At 37.6% G+C, this 18,946-nt stretch overlaps 1 protein-coding gene across 1 annotated transcript in view; it reads right to left on the bottom strand.

Annotated features, from left to right (window-relative positions):
* Positions 1–18,946, bottom strand: part of AGBL3 (ATP/GTP binding protein-like 3) — a 34,443-nt gene that overhangs the window by 3,236 nt on the left and 12,261 nt on the right. The window contains 8 exon segments of the mRNA XM_012720795.1: positions 9,580–9,651; positions 11,570–11,627; positions 13,226–13,306; positions 14,991–15,057; positions 16,015–16,127; positions 16,325–16,425; positions 17,366–17,492; positions 18,613–18,775. Of these exon segments, the coding sequence (XP_012576249.1) occupies positions 9,580–9,651; positions 11,570–11,627; positions 13,226–13,306; positions 14,991–15,057; positions 16,015–16,127; positions 16,325–16,425; positions 17,366–17,492; positions 18,613–18,775 (782 nt within the window).

Here is an 18,946-nt window from a genome sequence, read left to right as displayed (position 1 = left end):
AGGCAGATCGACGAAGTACACTGCTGAGGGGAGCAGCGGGCGGGCCAGGAGAGGTCTGCCGCGCCATGTGGTCACCTCCGGGGCCGGGGGTTGAACTCGCGCTGAGGTGGCCGCAGCCAGCTTTGCAGTGCTGCGCTCCAACCCATGCACCACTAGGGAGGACCAATAACATTTTTTAACAAGTGCTTATCAAGCTGTACAAAAATAAATAAATAAAGCCTATTAGAGATTTGTTTCTTTCACCCTTTAGGATGGCTTCTATCAATAAAGTGGAAAATAGCAAGTGTGGGTGAGGATGTGGAGAGGTTAGAATCTTTGTACACTGCTGGTCCTCTCTGGTGGTGCAACGGGTTAAGTCTCAGCACTCTGAAGCTACTGGCAGCCAGTGGAGCATGAGCTCGATTCCTAGCCAGGCTGCTGACCCACAGCAGGGCACAGGAGACCTCTCCTCTCTCCCCTCAGCAGTGGAGTTTAGTCGATCTGCCTGTTCTGCTCCCCACTCTGTCTCTGATCAATCCTCTTGCTGCCCCTGCACCTCTGGCCTGGACCCTATTTCTGTATGCATAAATAAATAAAATCTTTTAAAAAAGGAAATTATTTGATACCTGATACAACACAGATGAAGCTTGAGATACTATGCAAGTGAAATAAGCCAGTCACAGAAAGACAAAGACTACACTTACCTTCCATATATCTGATTCCATCAGCCCTCTTTCTTTACAAAATCTCCCATAATGCATATGTAATTCATAATTCACATGAAAGCTCCAGATTTCATAGGATTTATACATAATGATAGAGTGAAAGCAAGTTTTATATTTACTGTAATCCTAAACAAACAAAAACCCACCTTCGATTGGTATCTTTTTCTTCTCATTCCAAGTGGGGTTTTGTTTGCTCACAGGACACTTCAAGGCTGTCACTTTGAAACAATTTCCATAAAAATCAGTGCTCCTGGGCTGAATTATTTCCTGGCTTGGCTTCTCACTGGTTCCTGATAATTCTCTCTGTTGGTCTTTGCTAAGGCTCTGATTTGCACTGTGGGAGCTGAAAAAAAAAAAAAAAAAGGTACTCTGATTTCAGTGTCCAAGTGAACTATCTAATCAAAGTAAAGTGATGCCAGCGTGTTGCCTACCTCACGCACGCACAGTCTTCCCACAGACACAGTCTTACTTGGGCCCTCCCGTCCCGTGACTGAGAAGGATGGCCACCTCTCCCGGCTTACATCACAGGGGAGATGCAAAGAGGATGCTGGAGAATCAGGGAGGGTAAGTACTTACTCAAGAGTTCGTCTCCTAACTCTAGTACTCTCTTGATTATTTTATCTAACCTTGATGTATCATTTGGTTTCTTTCCACAGATGTGAAAAAAATATTTAAATCTTAAACAAGAATTAAATCTTGTTTTAAATTCATCAAGTCTAGATCAAAGTGCAGATATGCCCCAAATGGTTTCTTTACCTAATTTTCTAGATTTGGGGGACAGGAGACTCTAAATATTCCCACACAACCTGCTCCTTTTATTGAGCAGAAAGTAAGTTCTTAGAAGAGAGTCTGGTGTGCAAATCCAGTCTACTCTCAAATGCTGGCCTAACCACTGTTTAGATGGTTGTTCACAACATTATTCCTAAGAGTGGGAAAATGTGTCAAGAGACGAGTGATATCAAAATTACTGGTCTAGACAAAGCTGTGAATTCATCTATGTTATCCCTGACTTCCCTTTTTATTCCTTTTTCAATTTTTGTCCCTGTATTATCAATACTCCAACTGCTAGTACAGACCATATAACACCCGACAGTCATTAATTTTAAAGTGCTAAAGCAATGGCCGATGTATAGAAGTAAATGTTTGACTAAGATTTTAAGGCATCTCCTGGGGATAGTTTGAAGATGTCAGAGTCCTTCCACACACATCATATAAGCCTAACTATGTACAAAGCTGAGGTAGTCACGGACACAGAGAATATGAGACACCGGAATCGCATTTGTTACCAAAAAGTTGTTATAATCTAAAACTAAGATCTTACAGAGACATAGGAAAAGGAACAAAGAAGTTAGGTAGAAGAAATCGAGTGTAGTTGTGTAGTTTTCTTACCTCAAATATCTTTTTAAAAGCCAAGAGGGAGTTTGTCTAGGCATTTTCACTGAAACAAAACAAGAACATTCTGTGACATTCCTGAACTAGATTTTAGATGCCCAAAGCCTAGTTTTGGACAATTATCATACTCATATTTAATGGCGTGCCTGAGTTTACCATCAATTAATCTGCCATTGTCTCAGCCAGGCATATGAAACAAATTAGTATACATACTTCCTGGAAGTCTTTAAGTTACACTGTTTCAATAGAATAGCAAACAGGGGAAACACCTGTCCAGCAACTGTCTAACCATCAGAACTGAATAGGTGCATGTGAGACTTTCTGAGGGACACCTACTCATCTGTGAGGGCGCAGAGTATGGTCCTGCAGGTGAAAAAAACGTATACTCTGCAGCAAACACAGATGCACATGTATGATTATTTTAACATAAAGAGAATGTAGGTATTTATTTCCAGTTATTGTTATTTGCATTTGTTATGTAAAGGCTATTAAGAAAACAATAGGACTAATTAACAGTGGCCGTTAGTGGTGATTAATGGAATGAATTAGATATTCTGTGTGAGAATAACAACAATGTGTTTGTAACGTTTTTCAGGGGGCTACCCTGTTTTACATTCCCATCAACAGATAGATGAGGGTTCTGACTTCTCCACAGGCTTGCCAAGACTTACTGTATCTTTTTTTTTAAATAGATTAAATTTTTTTTCAGTTTTTTAAAATTATTTTTATTTTTTAAATTATTACAAAAGTTTATTTTTACATCATTTTGCATATTTTTTTTTCCATCTCGATTGTCATCCCCGCGGGTTTCCCATCACCCAATCACCCGTGTGCCACCACCATAGTCCCGTGCATTTCCCTCCCCCTCCCCCGTTTTTGATCCCATTCCCCACTCCACCCCCACAGAATGTCTCTGGTATATGGTTGTTCTTTATTTTTTGTTATTTTCCACCTGGTCCATTATACTCCTGCTATGAGTGAAACCATCTGGTATTTTTCTTTCTCTTTCTGGCTTATCTCACTAAGCATGATCTTTTCCAGCTCCATCCAAGTTGCTGCAAAAGACATGTGTTTCTCTTTTTTGGTTGCTGAGTAATATTCCATTGTATATAGATACCACATCTTTTTATCCAGTCATCTACTTTTGGGCTAAATAGATTAAATTTTTAAATTTTCTTACACTGTTGTTCATTTCTGTACATTATTTGATTTCTCCCCTCGGTGTGGTCCCTGTAATCTCCCAGCACGTTGCTGGGTGAACCGTCACCACAGTCCCTTGCGTTCTTTCCTCCCATTTAGACCCGGCTCTCCTCTCCCCTGCTCGATGTCCCGGAGAGAGAGTTTGCCTTGAGTTTCGCCTTTTGTGAGTGTGTGTGTGTGTTGTCCTTTCGACTAAAGCTCTCCCGGTGGGTGAAACAGCATCACTGTGGTTTGATCTGCATTCCCCGAATGAGGTTGGGTATCTTTATGTGCTTAGTGGCATTCTGCCATCTTCTCTGGAGATGTTTAAGTTGCTTTTTCATTTAAAAAAAAATGAGCTATTTCCTTTTTATCATTGAGTGTAAAAGGTCCTTCATCTATTCGAGATATTCACTTAATGGATTCATGGTTCAGAAAGTTTTTCCCATTCTGTGGACATTTTTCACTATCTTAAAGTGACTATGGAACAAGCGTTTTTATGGATGGAATCCAACTCATCTTTCTTTTTGAATCCTTCTTAGATCTTTCCAACTCTCTGTTTTCATTACTGATCTCTTACTGCATGTTGTTTACGCTCCCTTTAGCCCTCTTAAGATACTAATCATAGCTATTTTGAATTCCATGTCTGATGATTAAAAAGCCTGTGTCTTTAAAGAGATATTTTTCTTGCCTTTTGGAAGGTCTTGTACTTTTTTTTCTTGGAAATGGGACGGGGATAACGGCACCTCAGGCTTTTGGCCTGTACTGGGAGCTCTGTGTTAACCTGACCAGGAGCTGGCCCGTGTCTCATGTTTGCTGCAGTGCTAGTGCCAGAGGCTTGGAATTTCTGTAAGGTCCTTGTTTTTGACTAGCCAGTTGTTTTGGTATTCCTTAAGAACTACTTATCAGCACTTGCAGATTTTGATTATAAATCACTGTTGTTGTTATACTGGAGTCATGTTGATGTGGAAGTAAGGTATGGGGATAAGGAAGCACTCTCTAATCTTATTATTAAATTTCAGCCTTTCACTGAATTTGTGTTCCTGGGCTTGATCCTAACAAGCATTCTATAGCTTTCCTTTCTTCCACCCCTGAGCGAGACACAAAGGCTAGAGGGGCTAATTCTGGCAGGGCAAGGAGTGATTTTGTGGGCACACCCACAGCATTCTCCGTGACAAAGGCCTACCCTCTAGCTGCAGCCTTTACTTAATGGGCACTAGAACTAGAAATGCTCTTCCTGTGAACTGCTGACATAGTATACCCATGTTTTTGTCTCAGAGTGGTTTTAGCTGTTACAGTTAAGTCTATCCCCATTTGGAATTAATTTTTGTGCATGGTGTAAGCAAAGTTTCATGCTGGTACATGTGGACACTGGTACTATTTGTTGAAAAAGACTTTTTCTGTTCATTGTCTTGGCAATTTGGTTGAGAATCATTTGACAATAAGTGTAAGGATTTATTTTGTATTCTGCATTCTACTTCCTGACTTCCACATCTATCCTTAAGCCAGTCCCACAAGTGCTAGGGAGTGATCCCCAAGAAAATGGGAGGTTCCAGGTTTCCGTATCTACCTGAAGGAGAGTGGTGCTGAGGTAGGAGTAGAAGCTGGAGAGGAGACTGGAGAAGGAAGGAGCAGGGTGGAGCCAGAAGGAGACTTGGAAGGGGGCACGAGGGGGCAAAGACCTGTGAAGAAACTGTGCTGGCTTCTTGGTCCTGGACTGGGTGAAACACATGTGGGTGACAGCCTCCAGGAGGTTAACAATAGCAAGCTTTTATCTAGATTTTGATTTTGCTCTTCTCCCAGACTTGTCTGGCTGTTTCTGACTCTTTTCTGTGGGTCCCCACTGGAAGATACTTTAGACTTGTGATGGGCTTTCAGGCCTTGCTCTTGGCCAACCCCAGTTGGGTGGACTTTTACCCACAAGGGGATAAGTAACTTTGGGCGTATATTGTCTTTTCTTTATTATTCACTAATTGTATTAAGTTTCCTTTCCATTAAAGGTCTTAGATGTTTTGTCTTGATGTGGTGGATGGCAGAACCTATTTAGAACAGGCAGGTTTGGGCGTCCTGGGGTGCCTCTCTCTGCCCTGTAACACTATGACTTGATAGTAAGCTTTGAAATTGGAAAGTGAGAGTCCTTGAACTTTGCTCTTCTTTGTCCAAATAGTCTTGGTTATTTTGAGTCCTTTACGTTTCCATGTGAATTTTAAGTTCAACTTGCTAGTTTCTGTACAAAAGGCAGCTGAAATTTTTATAAAGATTGCACTGAGTCTAACTCTCTGGAGCATTGCTATTTTAACAATAAGTCTTTTGATTCATAAATATGGGAGTGTCTTTCCACTTATTTAGATCATTTAAAATATATTTCAACAATGCTTTGCAGTTTTCAGTGTACACGCTTCAGAAATTAAGTCCTAAGAGTCTTATTCATTTTGATGCTATTGTGAAGGGAATTTTCTTAATTAGATCTTCAGAGTATTCACAATACACAGAAATACAACTGATTTTTTAACAGATTTCTGAGATTTAATTCACATACCATACAACACACACCTTACAACTGATTTTTTACAGACTGATCTTTGTCTCTATAACTTTGCTGAATTCATCAATTAGCTCTAATTGTGTGTGTATATTCTTTAGAATTTTACATATACAAACATACATTGTACAAATAGAGATAATTTTACTTCATTCCAGCTTGGATGTCTTATTTATTCTTCTTATCAAATTGCCCTGTCTTATTCTCCCTTACAATAGGAGCAGACATCCTGGTACTGGTTCTAATCTTAGGGGGGCAGCTTTCAGTAGTACACCATTAACTCTGATATTAGTTATGGGATTTTTGTAGATGGCTGAAGAAGACCCTCTCCATTCCTGCTTTGTCAAGTGTTTTTTCTTAAGTCATAAAAGATGCTGCATCTTGCCAAAAACACTATTTCTTTATCTGTTGAGATGACCAAGTACATGTTGTTTCTTATTCTGTATTGATATGAAGAGTATACTGTTTAATTTTCAAATGTTACCTTGCATTTCTGAACAATCCTACTTGTTCATTATATATAATTCATTTTAAATGTAGCTGGATTCAGTTTGCTAGTATTTGTCTTATTAAGAGATTCAGAATTTTAGATAAAGCAAAGTGCTATGTGTTTGTTCCTTGGGATCCCAATAATTACCTTTATTGAGAAAATTTCTCTGGTCCTCCCATATCCTCAAACAACTGGTCTGTAACCCTATAAAAAAGTAAATAGCATTAATCTCATTATGTTGTATTGTCTGTAATTTGACATTTTCTCTGCTATTTGAGAACAGGTTATATTTTATTTCCCACAGTGTCTCAGTATCTGCATACCCATTACCTAGTTTTACTTGAGACCTCTGAAAGCAGATAAACATTTTATTTTGAAAAGACACAAAAAGAGATGAAAGGAGCTTACATAACAATGATTGATTTTAAGAGAAAGGCTGTGACATAGAGGAACAGTGGAAGAAGGTTAAAATATCAAGTGAACTATGGAAAAATACTAAGAAGGAAGAAGTAAATTTTACTTAGTCATATTCAAGATGAAAATATACCAACGGTGTTTATACTGGTTCTACTGCATTATTTTAAAGCACTAGTGGATGACAAACAGCAAAATCCCTCAGCTCTTAGGTTGTTCTGTGTTTTCTAGAAAATTTCTAGAGTAAATATTGGTAAGAGATGAAAGAAGTCAAAAGATTCCAAATGAGTTATCTATAGTCCCAGACATATTACACCCCAAGCAAAGAAATAATTTACACATAAGATTGTAAAACAATTGTCAACAATCTTTAAGAATTCAAAGAAGTGCTACATGTTTACCTTGTTATAATTTAAGGATCAATTCTTCCGAGAACACATTCCCTGAAATTTCCAGACTGGTTTAGATTCCCCCTCTCTGAGCAAGTACAACAACCATCTATCATTATCACTCAGTCTAACTCATATTATAATGAACTGAATATGGGTCTTATTAAACCTTATTCCTACTCCTTAAATAAGAGCTAATTTAATTGAAGAAAGGGACAATTATGTTTCAGGTGGAGATGATAGCATGAACGAAGCCAAGGAAGTGAGAAGGCTGACATATTTTGAGGTAGATCATCTTTACAGTGGTACAGCTTAAAAAGGGGAGATGGCAGGAGGTAAAACTGGAGGTGGGGGACCTCTCTAGTTGTGCCAGAGGTTAAAGCACAGCACCATGAAGCTACCCACTGCCAATGGAGCACGGGTTCCGTCCCTGACCAGGGAGAGACCCACATGAGCAGCAGACCTCTCCTGTTTCCCCCCTGCTCCCTTCAGCAGTGTATTTCAGTTGATCAGACTGTCCTCTGGCCTGTATCTTGGTTCTTGTATGCATAAATAAAAATAAATCTTTAAAAAAAAAATTGGAGGGGGACTCAGGGGCCAGGTCACTGGAAGTCTTGTGTGTCATGTTTCAGAGCTTGTCAGGTTTCTATGCAGCTGCTAGTACTTGTCAACATTGTTTTAAAAAGTAACAGCCATTATTAAAAGAAAAAAATGCACCAGAAAGCTATTCAGGTTGAATAAAAACCAGATGTCTAGGTTTCAGTTGGTTAGCCTCCTCCCATCAACTCCAATTATAACCCTCAAAGTGGAGAGCTGCAAAGTGCAGTGTGTGAATCGCCAATATCAGAATTATCTAATAAAAAATAAATTAAAAAAAAGAGTTTGACAACAAAGATCAACTTAGAATTAGAAGCTGAGATTTTTTTAGGTTTTCCAGACAACTCTTCTGTACACTAAAATTTCCTTTTTAAAAATTTAGTTATGCATACAGAGCTAGGGTACAGGCCAAAGGTTCAGGGACGGTGAGAGTATTCACCAGAGACTGAATGGGGAGCAGAACAGGTACACTGCTGAGGGGAGCAGCAGGTGGGTCAGGAGAGGTCTGCGGTGCCATGTTGGTCACCTCCGGGGCAGGTGGGGACTGAACTCGTGCTGAAGTGGCTTTAGGTTCTTAGTGCTGTGCTTTAACCTGCTGAGCCACCAGGGAAGGGCCCATGTACACTACAATTTTAAAACAGACATTTCCCTAAAACAACTGGCCTGTAATATAATCTTCAAATATGTCAGTGCTATGAATGACCAAAAAAGACTGAGTGGCTATTTCAAGTAAAAAGAGAATAAATGGTTATTATAATAAAATGTAACTCATAATTCAGGAGAGAAATTTTGCTCTAAAGTATCCTTTGGGATGTATGGCAAAATTTAACTATAGTAAGAGATAAAATATTACTATATCAAAGTTGAATTTCTTGATTTTTGTGTAAGAACATTCTTGTTCTTGAATTACATAAGTTGATTTTTTTTTTTTAATGTATACAGGAGTAGGATATCGACAAAAAATGGGCTGGGAAAAACTAGTTCTTTGTTCTAGAAATTGTTTCAAAATTAAATAAAAATTTGAAAAGGAAAAGCCTAAAATACTTTAAATTTTCAGACTGAGCTAACTTCAACCATGATTAGGAAGCTGGGAATTAGAGGAAGCTATTAGGGAATGGTACTACATAATCAGATTTATGGCTTTGATAAATCACTTTTATGATGGCAGGAAAGGAGGACTTAGGATGATAATACTGGTGCTAAGGAGATCAAGTTGAAGTTACTGGTAATAGGTGTTCAGAATCTAAACGGAGGGCCCTCCCTAGTGGCGGGACAGGTTAGGGCACAGCACTGCAAGCTGGCCGCAGCCACTTCAGTGCAAGTTCTATCCCTTACCCTGGCCCTGCCCCAGGAGGTGATCCATAAGGCACAGCAGCCCTCTCCTGTCTCACCCACTGCTCTCCTCAGCAGTGTACTTTGTTGATCTTCGTGTTCTGCTCCCCACTCTGTCTCTGGTGAGTGGGGATTTTGTGTTATTAAAATGGTGAATGAAATTTATAGGGATATGGGCTTTGACAAAATAAAAAGCTTTCTCAGTGCTATTTCTGTCTAGGTAATGAACTGAATTGTCATTTGGTAAACTACTTGCTACCAAGTGTAGACAATGAGATGAAATGGTTTTACTTTTGGACGAGGTAAAATTACAGGAAAGCAAATGGACAAATAATGAGTTTCTATTGACTGCTTCTATATATTTCTAGAGTAGAGAGAAAAATTAAAATTTGAGATTCAGAACTTCTATGAAGGGGACTTGTTCCTCAGCTACCCAGGTTTAAGATAATCTAGTCTCTTAGGTTTTGATCTTGATCAGACGCATATTATTAAGACGTTCACATTCAGATGATAATGACCATTTATTCCTATTTTACTCACTCAAAGTCTGAGTAGGGAACTTTGTTCTGAAAAAATTAAATATACAAGCATCTGATTTGTTTGGCCTTGTATCTAGAAAAGATGGTAAAAGATTGTTAATAGCATGAACATGATTCCTTGATCTATTATACCTCATATTTTTACAATTTTCTAAATGAAAAATATTATATAATGTATAAATTTTGCTGCTTATAGCAAAAATCTAAAGAATGTTCATACCCCTTTGGTCTATAATTTCTTTCTTGGAAGTAAATTACTAATAGACAGTATATACAAATAGAGAATTATAAGGCCTTCATTGTTTAAAAAAGAAAAATTGTAAACAAAACAAAACAAAACAAATTTAACAATGGAGTCCTTTGTCACCATTTATTAACATGTAAAAAAGTTTATATATACTGTAACTTTAAATAATAATGCAGGTCCAAAATGAAGATTGTGCGATTAATATGAAGTGTATGTGTACAGTGATAGAAAAAGGGATATTAGCATTCTAAAATGTGTTTTTATTTCTAATTTTTGACATTACTTTTTTTTACTATAATGAACATTTAGTTTACAACTTTATTAATTACAATGTGTGGGACAGCAAATGGCAGAAAATCCAATTAAAATAGTTTTTAACAATAAAAAGAATGTTAGCTAATATAGTAGAAATTCTGGTGACACTGACATTAAACTTTTTAACAGAAGACTATATATATATATACACATATATATATATATGTGTGTGTATATATATATATACATACACACACATATATATACACACACATATATATACTTAGCCTGTATATATATATATATTAAGATGGCTAATTTGATTGGCTGATCACTATCAGAAAGAATAAAGTTCAAATGAATATGTAGATGTCAAACTTTTTAAGTTAAAATAAATTATCCTTACTTATATTTTCTTTTGTTCAGTGTTGGTCATGTTTTGGTGTATATTTTTAATTTCTTAAAGACACAATTTGGTACAAACACTACAAATTTTGATGACTATAATAAATGTATGGGATTGAATTTGAGTGGTCTTAAAGATATTTTTCTTTTATGTATTAATTTAGCTGCTATTAACAGAAGACAGAGAGTATATAAATCAGATAAAACTTTTCCAAGATCTTTGATTAATCTCATTTTACAAATGACCAAAACATGTCTTACTTGTATTACCTTTGAATAAAAGTTGGTTTATTTAAAAGTTCAAGTGAATGCACCATCTTAATTATAACAGAATTCTCTTTTTCCTTGGGGTGTCTGTCAAAAAATTTCCATTTCTATTCTTAATTAGTTTGGTATATTATAAAGTAATATACTTTATATGTACATGTACATATTTAAAAAAGTATGTTCTGGGTATAAGTGTGGGATAAAAATGTCGCAAATTGATATACATATACACATAAAATTTAGATGAAGTAAAAATACTGCTTAAATTATATGAATATTTTTCATAGAACTTTAAGAACAGAGAGAAATTTTTTAAAAATACCAGTAAAGTGAAGAGTCAGACTTAGTAGATTCCAGGAGAGGCAAATGTAATTCAATTTCTCTCCTGGGCCTCATCTTTGAATGAATTATAAAATGAGAGGATGAGATGGTTTTTAAAACATGAAATCCATATATTCTGTTTGGTGAAAAAAATCTTTCAAATCAGGGCTACCCCTCAAGTTTGTGAACCGTTGGCTTCAAACGTTCACGTCCTGCATTCTGGAGGCTGGCGTCTCCCAGGCCCGCAGGACCTGACCAGTCCTTTTCCTGGGTGTCCTGGGAACCTGTCCAGATTGGCAATGTGCCAACACCACACTATCTTGTTTACTGATTTTCCTTCTCCCATTAAAGCTGAGCGCCTGGGGCAAGATAGTGCAGTTTAACTTCCAAGGATTCCCACAGCACAGAGCGCAATGGAAACTTCAACGTTGTGGCATGAAAAAAGTGATTATTGACTAAATACGTTGTTTATGAAAGGATAGAAACAGAGCGCTACCTTTCACATTAGAATTTGATTCTTGTTCTTTTCGCACAGTTTCTCCTTTATTGCAAACCTAATGGAACACAGAATCCGAAGGAAAAGAAAACTGTGAAAACATGAAGATGAAGTATATTTCCTATATGATTTAGGGTATAGTGGCTTTCAACATTTTGCATTTTGTCCTGATGCCCTTACCTATATAGAGGAAAGTAAATTGGGGTTCTTACTCAGAAGTAGGGTTATGTGACAAGGATTTATTTATTAAAAAATAAATCTCAGGACCAAGGATTAAAACTACTATTACTGGGGACTCTCTAGTGGCACAAGGGGTTAAAGGGGAGCACTATTAAGCTGTCTGCAGCCACTGCATCATATGTTCGATCCCCGGCCAGGGAGCTGACCCACATGGCGTGGCAGACCTCTCCTGACTCGCCCACTGCTCCCCTCAGCAGTGTATTTCAGTGGATCTGCTTGTTCTGCTCCCCACTCTGTCTCTGATGAATCTGCTCACCCCTCCACCTGCTCCTCCTGCACCTCTGGCCTGCATCTCAGTTCTTTTATGTATAAATCAATAAATCTTTTTTTAAACTATTACCTTATGAGCACATTTAGATTCTACACAACTTCCTAAAATGACCAAAATGACAATTATTTTCCATCAGTAACTATAGATTATAAGTTTGTAGGGGAGCAAAATATTCCTCTTTGGCATAAGGATTATTTTAGGACAATTATTCCTAAGAAACCACAGATAGAGGAAAAGCTCTGAAAACTGCGAAGTTCCTCTTTTGTAAGAGATATTCGATGTATAAGGGGAAATCTCTGTCAGTGAAGGGCGCCCCCTGGCTGTATTGCCATAAGAGGCTCTTGACGCCTTAGACCTGCTCATCAACCACAGTTCTACTCCCCGCCCCTTCTGGTAGCTGGCCTCCCTCTCCCTCCTCACTTCCTTAGTTCTTAGCCCGAATGTTGTTGGAGGGGCGGCTCCAGCCGTGTAGGTGACTTATATCTGTTTCCTGGGGCTCTTCTCAGGTGCACGGGAGGATCCATGCATTTGTGCTTTTGTTTTTCTATTGTTAATGTATCTTTTATTATAGGGATGGCACAGTCAAGAATTCAGGGGGATAGAGGGAAAATTATTTCTTGCTCCCTTCCAATATCATACCAATTTTAAAGCTCTAACTTAGAAAGATGAACAACCATGAACATTTAACATAAAGGAGTTTACCACCTCAAGTAAGCCAGATTTATAAAACCTAAACCAAGATCATTATCAAACTTCTAAGAAACAAATGGCTCCATGCAAAAACCCTCAATAAGTTCAGCAATATCTAAAACTTGGCTTGGGTAGATGCAGAGAATTATTATATGGATATGTTCATGACAGCAAAAAAATGTGACTTTTACTATCTACATACAAAAAATTTAAAACCCCAAACCAAAGCCTACTTTGATTATTGTGCAAATGACTTGGCACACTTAGATCATTTAGAGGGCTTGTTTCCAAAATAATTTTTTTGTTTTTATAAATATTCAAATAATACAAACAAAACTTTAACCATTGACTTTCTTGGGGGGATAATTAGGGTATAAGTAATATCAAGGGAAAAGCTCGTTATTCTCTAGCTATCGTATTTCCAAAAACTGTTAACCAGATTAATAAATATTTACCTCTTGCTCTTTGCTGACATTTTTATGTCTTGCTATGGTAGAATCTCTTTCCTTCTTTGTTTTCAGATATTTCTTATTTTTCTTTATCTAAATAAAATAATCATTTAAAATCAATATTTAATAAGCACAACTATCTTGAGATTTACACACTTCCAGGGATATGGAAAAGTACTTCCATCCTCTTACTAAAAGCTCTTGGCATTATATATAAGAAGCTTTAGCAGGAAAGAAGGAGGTAGGCAGGAGCAGGAGAGCAGAGCAGTTTACTTTTTGCCACCTATATCGCAGCCTTCAAGCTGGAGAAGCCAGCAACCCCGACCCCAAGAAAGCCAGATTTACAAAACCTAAACCAAGATCATTATTAAACTTCTAAGCCAAAGACAGAGAGACTCTTGAGAGCAGCAAGACAGAAGCAAATGGCTCCATGCAAGAACCCTCAATAAGTTCAGCAGAATCTCATGACACTCTGGAGGCCAGAAGAGTGTGTGGAATCAACCTGCATCCACATCAGTAGTCTTGAGCTATGAACAACTGAGCCTTGATTCACCCAGCAGAGTCACAGCTTATCTGCCAATCATGGACAAGAAAACAGGTGTTTGCTACTGGAAAGTCTAGGATTTTGTTTTCGTTTTTTGATTTTGTTTTAATATAGTAAAACATGAGTAACATAGAAATTGATACCTAGAATAGGATGTTCTAATGGAAACCTAGCCTATGTGATGAATAATTATTGGCTTTGTGAGTGGGTAACAATAGGCAGAAAGGAAACTGTTAATGGAAACTGGAAAATGGCTCAAATTATGTAGAGATGATAAATTTAGTAGAACTGTTTTTATAATTGTACAAAGTACAAAATGGGTACTTAACAGACCTGGGTCACTGTACAAAGACACTTCAGGGCAAAATGCTTAGGGTAAGAGCTGATAAAGTGTTGTAAGAAGTGGGTGAAAATTATACTTGGATTTAAAAAAAACTGAGCTGAGAGGGAAAACAGAAAGCTCCAAATTCTAGAGCTTTCAGGTTGGCTAACACAGCCTTAAGGCAAATCAAAGCTGTGACTTTTACATGGTGGTAGGCAATCCTGAGGAGGCCTGGAAAGATCCTGTCTCCTAGTATTCATGCCCTGTGGGAGCCTCGCCCCTTGAGCGTGGGCTCAACCTAGTGATTTACCTCAAAGGAAAGATTCTGAGACGTGGCTGGAGTGTGTCTGTAGCGTCTCTCACATGTACCTTCACTCGTTCTCTTGCTTGGTCACTGATGGAAGCCAGCTGTGGGAGCCAGCTGTGAGAGCCAGGGGCACGTTGTAGCTGCTTATGGAGAAACCCATGTGACCAAGAACTGAGGCAGACCTTCAGCTAGCAGCCATGAAGGAACTGTGAGGAACTGAATTCTGTCATCAACCATGTGTGTGAAACAGAAGATGACTTCTTCCCAGTCAAGACTTCACAGGAAAATGAAGAACATCTTCACTGCAGTCCTTAGATAAAAGCTCCCTGGTAAGCCATTCCCAGATAACTGACTCACAGAAATTGTGTGAGATAATGTTTGCTGTTTTGAGCTGCTAAGATTTGGGGTAATGTGTCACCCAGCAATAGAAAACTATTGTCAAGACTAAAAATAGAATGTCTGAGTCCACTTGGCTACCACATGGCAATACTGCACATTGGCTGGCTTATAAATAACAGAAATTGAACAGTCATAGTTCTGGAAGCTGAAGGCATCCAGTTAGCATATACATAACATAGACAAAAACTTTCAGTCATACCTGGGAAGTTAACTTGAGAAGGTAAGTGTGAGAATCATTGGAGTCTGAACTGTCAGAGCCTCGACTACTGCAAGACAAAATTATAGTTCACACAATTGTATTGGTGGCATTTAAAAGTTTCTACTGTTACTTTATTATCTTATTGGAAGTGCATAAACAGTTCTAATTAAAGTTAACAAAAGTGTTGTAGCTGCTTAGCAGTTCTAGCATCTTAGAGTAACCAAAGTTGACCAAAACACAAAAAAATCCATGAATTCCAAGTGGTACTCTCCATCTGCAATCAGCTTATCAGTCACCACTGGAGGTTGAAGGGGCATTAACCTGGAGGCTGAAATTTTCTAACAAACATTTGTTGGGTCTTTCATATGAATGCATTAAAACTAGTACCATCCGGGCCCTACCTGGTGGCACAGCAGGTTAAAACACAGGACTAAGAAGCTAAAGCCACTTCGGCATGAGTTCGATCCCCACCTCAGAGGTGACTCTTGTGGCGTGGGCAGACCTCTCCTGACCCGCCCACTGCTTCCCTCAGCAGTGTACTCTGGTCTATTCTGCTCCCTACTCTGTCACTGGTAAATCCTCTCACTGTCCCTGCACCTCTGGCCTATACCCCATTTCTGTAGGCATAAATAAATCTTAAAAAAAAAAAAAAAACAAAACCAGTCAGCATTGCTGTTATTAAAAAACAAAAAAAAAACTAGTACCTTCCTTCTTCCAGCAACATTTCTTTAACATTGAATTGTGCTCATTACTCAGAGTATGATTGTGGCATCTCTATAAATAATGTGTCAGTCCTTGTGGGTAATGGAAGCACTGAAAATAATTTGAGCATGATTAATTTGAGCTTGATAAATATCACTTGAATACATGAAGTCTTGAGAAGGTTTGACCAGAGTGTGCACAGGAAAAATTCTCTACCTACAGACAGGATTTTCAGTTGAGATTGAAAATTATATCCTAGCATTCACCAAGGAGCACAGTGAAACAGTTCCACAAAGCACGTGACTTCTACCCTTTGACCTACCTAGATTCTAGATCCAATGTAATTTCCTTCAGAGAAGTATCTGAGTCCTCAAGGGCTTTTTCTAAGCTTCTATGCTTTTCCATTTCTTCTAGTTCTTTCAGGCACTGGTAATACTAGGGTAAAATGATAAGTGAGTTAATTGTAAAATAACTTTATTTTCTAATAAAACATCTGGAACAATTGCTATTGGGTCACAAGTACCAAACAACCCCTGAACACTACCAGGATATTGGAAAGGTGAAAGTGCTGTAGGCCTGGAGGCTGTTTATTGTCTCAGAGACCAGACCATTCCCAAGTGGACTTCGCTTACCTTGGTTCGGTCTGGATCACAATAGTCCAAGAGAGAATCACAAAAATGATATCCCATTGACTCCAAGTCTTTTGTATTGAAATGAGTACCTCGTTTATTACCTACAACATCAATAAGTTTATCCACCCTTGAGGATGAGTTCATCAATTTTCCTTAGCAGGTAGGCCTAAGTTGCAAAACAGATAAGCAAAATAGCTGAAATAATTCCATATTCTGTCCTTTGGATTTTCTTCTCTGGGACAGCTTGATTTAACATTTTACTGCTTACCCTCATTCCCTCTTCACTAGGTGGACCAAAGCTGTCTTAACACAAATTGGTCTGTTATAATGCAGAAGAAAATTCCATAGACAATTTATGTAATACATGCTTACCAGTCATAAAGACCATATAGTCACTTACAGAAAAATTAGGTTAAATATTTTAATGTTCTTGTTGTCATTAATAATATCACATCAATTTCAAGGTGCTCTAAAAACTAGCTAGGAATTACATGTATGGATTTCTGGCACCTTCCTTCGAGTTCACACATTTTCTGAGAAAGTGACAGTATCTTATCATCAAGGATAAGCAAGATATGACTGAAAGATTTCTTAAGTGGAACTACAGGACATACTTTTATTTTCAATTCAAGGAATCAAGTGCTTCCCCTGAAATATAAATTGACAAAAAAAAAAAAAAAGTCTATGTTGCCTTGAAAATAACAAATCCACTAAAAACATTTCTGATTTTAAGGTTGAGCACTGCTTTTCTTGGAATCATTAGTCTGTAGGAACCCAAGCTTTAAAAAGAAAGAAAAGGCAATTAAAAATCAGTTCATGAAACAATCAATCAGCTATTCTATCTATATGTTTAAAATATCTTTTCTAGACAAAGGAAAAAGATGAGCTCTAGAAGCAGCTCATTTATTCACCCATTTTCTAAAATGATCAGGTTGTTAGTATGCATCTAAGTGGTAAGTGCTCCCGATCGGACTATTTACATTATTAATCATAAATTAAAAGATTTCCTTGGCTTAAGCTCTGAGTAATGACTGGTCTTACCCAGAGTAGATCCACAAAAAGTGGCCTCCATGGTAAAGCTGTTCCTGATTCCCATTTTCCACATGACTACTCTTCCTGTCCCCTCTTTGTTCTTCTGAATGTTAAACTTGCAAGCTGTGAATGAAAACTGGAAAGATGCAAATAAAAAGGAGCCACTTGTTATTTTGACAGCAGATGTCTTTCCTAGGAAGCAGGCTTGAAAAAGAAAAGGCAGTGATCACAAACAGCAATTCTCTCAAGCTCTATGGGCTGCTTTTATTTTTTGACCAGAAGGAATAACTCAAGGATGATATTCCTCATGATCCCTGAGGATTTTAATAGATTTTAATTCCTGCCATACATTTTACTTTTTAATCTATAGGTAGCATGCATTCAAAACCAGTTATTAATTCTTGATCCTTTGAAATAACATCTTGAAAAAGCTACTGGATAAACATGTGGAAATGAAGATCACAGTATTGGACATTTGTCAGAATAGGCTATCTTCATAGAAGAGACCACATGTAATCTGTCTGGAAAGACTGTGACAATGTCAGTGTCTACAAAGAGTTTCTGTAATTTTAAAACTTAACATGCAATAAAATGGACTTTTTGGGGGATATGGTAGTCTATGGATTTTAACACATCCTTAGATTTGTGTAACCACTACCACAGCTCTCTGGTGCCACCCCTTTGTAGCCACGTATGTTGCTTATTTTGTAGCTATAGTTAATGGTATTGTACATCTTGCCTTAAATCTTTACAATGAACAGTTGTTCCTTGTAAATATGTAGAAATGCAACAGATTTTTGTAGGCTAAGTTGAAAGCTATGACATCGCTCTCACTTGTTAGTTCTAGGAGTCATTTTTGTGTGAGTGCATTACTTTTGATCTTTTATGAAGAAAATCCTGCTGTCTTCATTATTCTTCCTTTCCAATCAGTCTGCCATTTATTTCTTTTACTACACTATTTAGAACCTCCACTACAAGCCTGAATGGAAGGAGTAAGAGCAGCTGTCTTGGCTTGTTTCTGACCTTAGGTGGAAAACAACCTGTTATCAGCAGTATGGTGGTAGCACAATTCTTCACATTTCAAATATTTATTGGCCACTAAATATTTCCATAGTTGCTTTTTTTTGGGTGGTGGTGGTCAATTGTATAAACCAGTCAATGTAACTACATAATGAAAATTACTGAATAAAATCATCTATTCTGCTGGCTCATTTGGACAACATTTACTAAAGCTAAAAATTTGAAAAGGTGATTACTTTATCTGGACAATTTTTGCTTAGTATCAGAGGGAAGATTCGTTGCTGTAAGTATAACGCTTTGCATTTGTCACTGCCATCACAGCCGTACATGAAGATGTTCTCTTTCTTACTGTGGCCATGAAGGTCACAATATAAAACCACCTCTCTCTTCTCCATTAACCTACCAAGAAGAAAAAGAACATATTATTCAATTTTACTGCTGCATTTTTCTTCTATGAGTGTAACTATGGATTTATAAGCGTACCATTCAAATAAATACAATGTCTTGTAACTTAGTTTTACATTTCTTTCTCTTCTTATTTATTCTACAGATTAGTACTAGCATATAAAA

This window comes from Condylura cristata, unplaced genomic scaffold, assembly GCF_000260355.1.
Source record: "Condylura cristata isolate star-nosed mole 26May11 unplaced genomic scaffold, ConCri1.0 scaffold00005, whole genome shotgun sequence".
Classification (NCBI taxonomy): Eukaryota; Metazoa; Chordata; class Mammalia; order Eulipotyphla; family Talpidae; genus Condylura; species Condylura cristata.
This window is presented reverse-complemented; position numbering and strand designations above follow the sequence as displayed.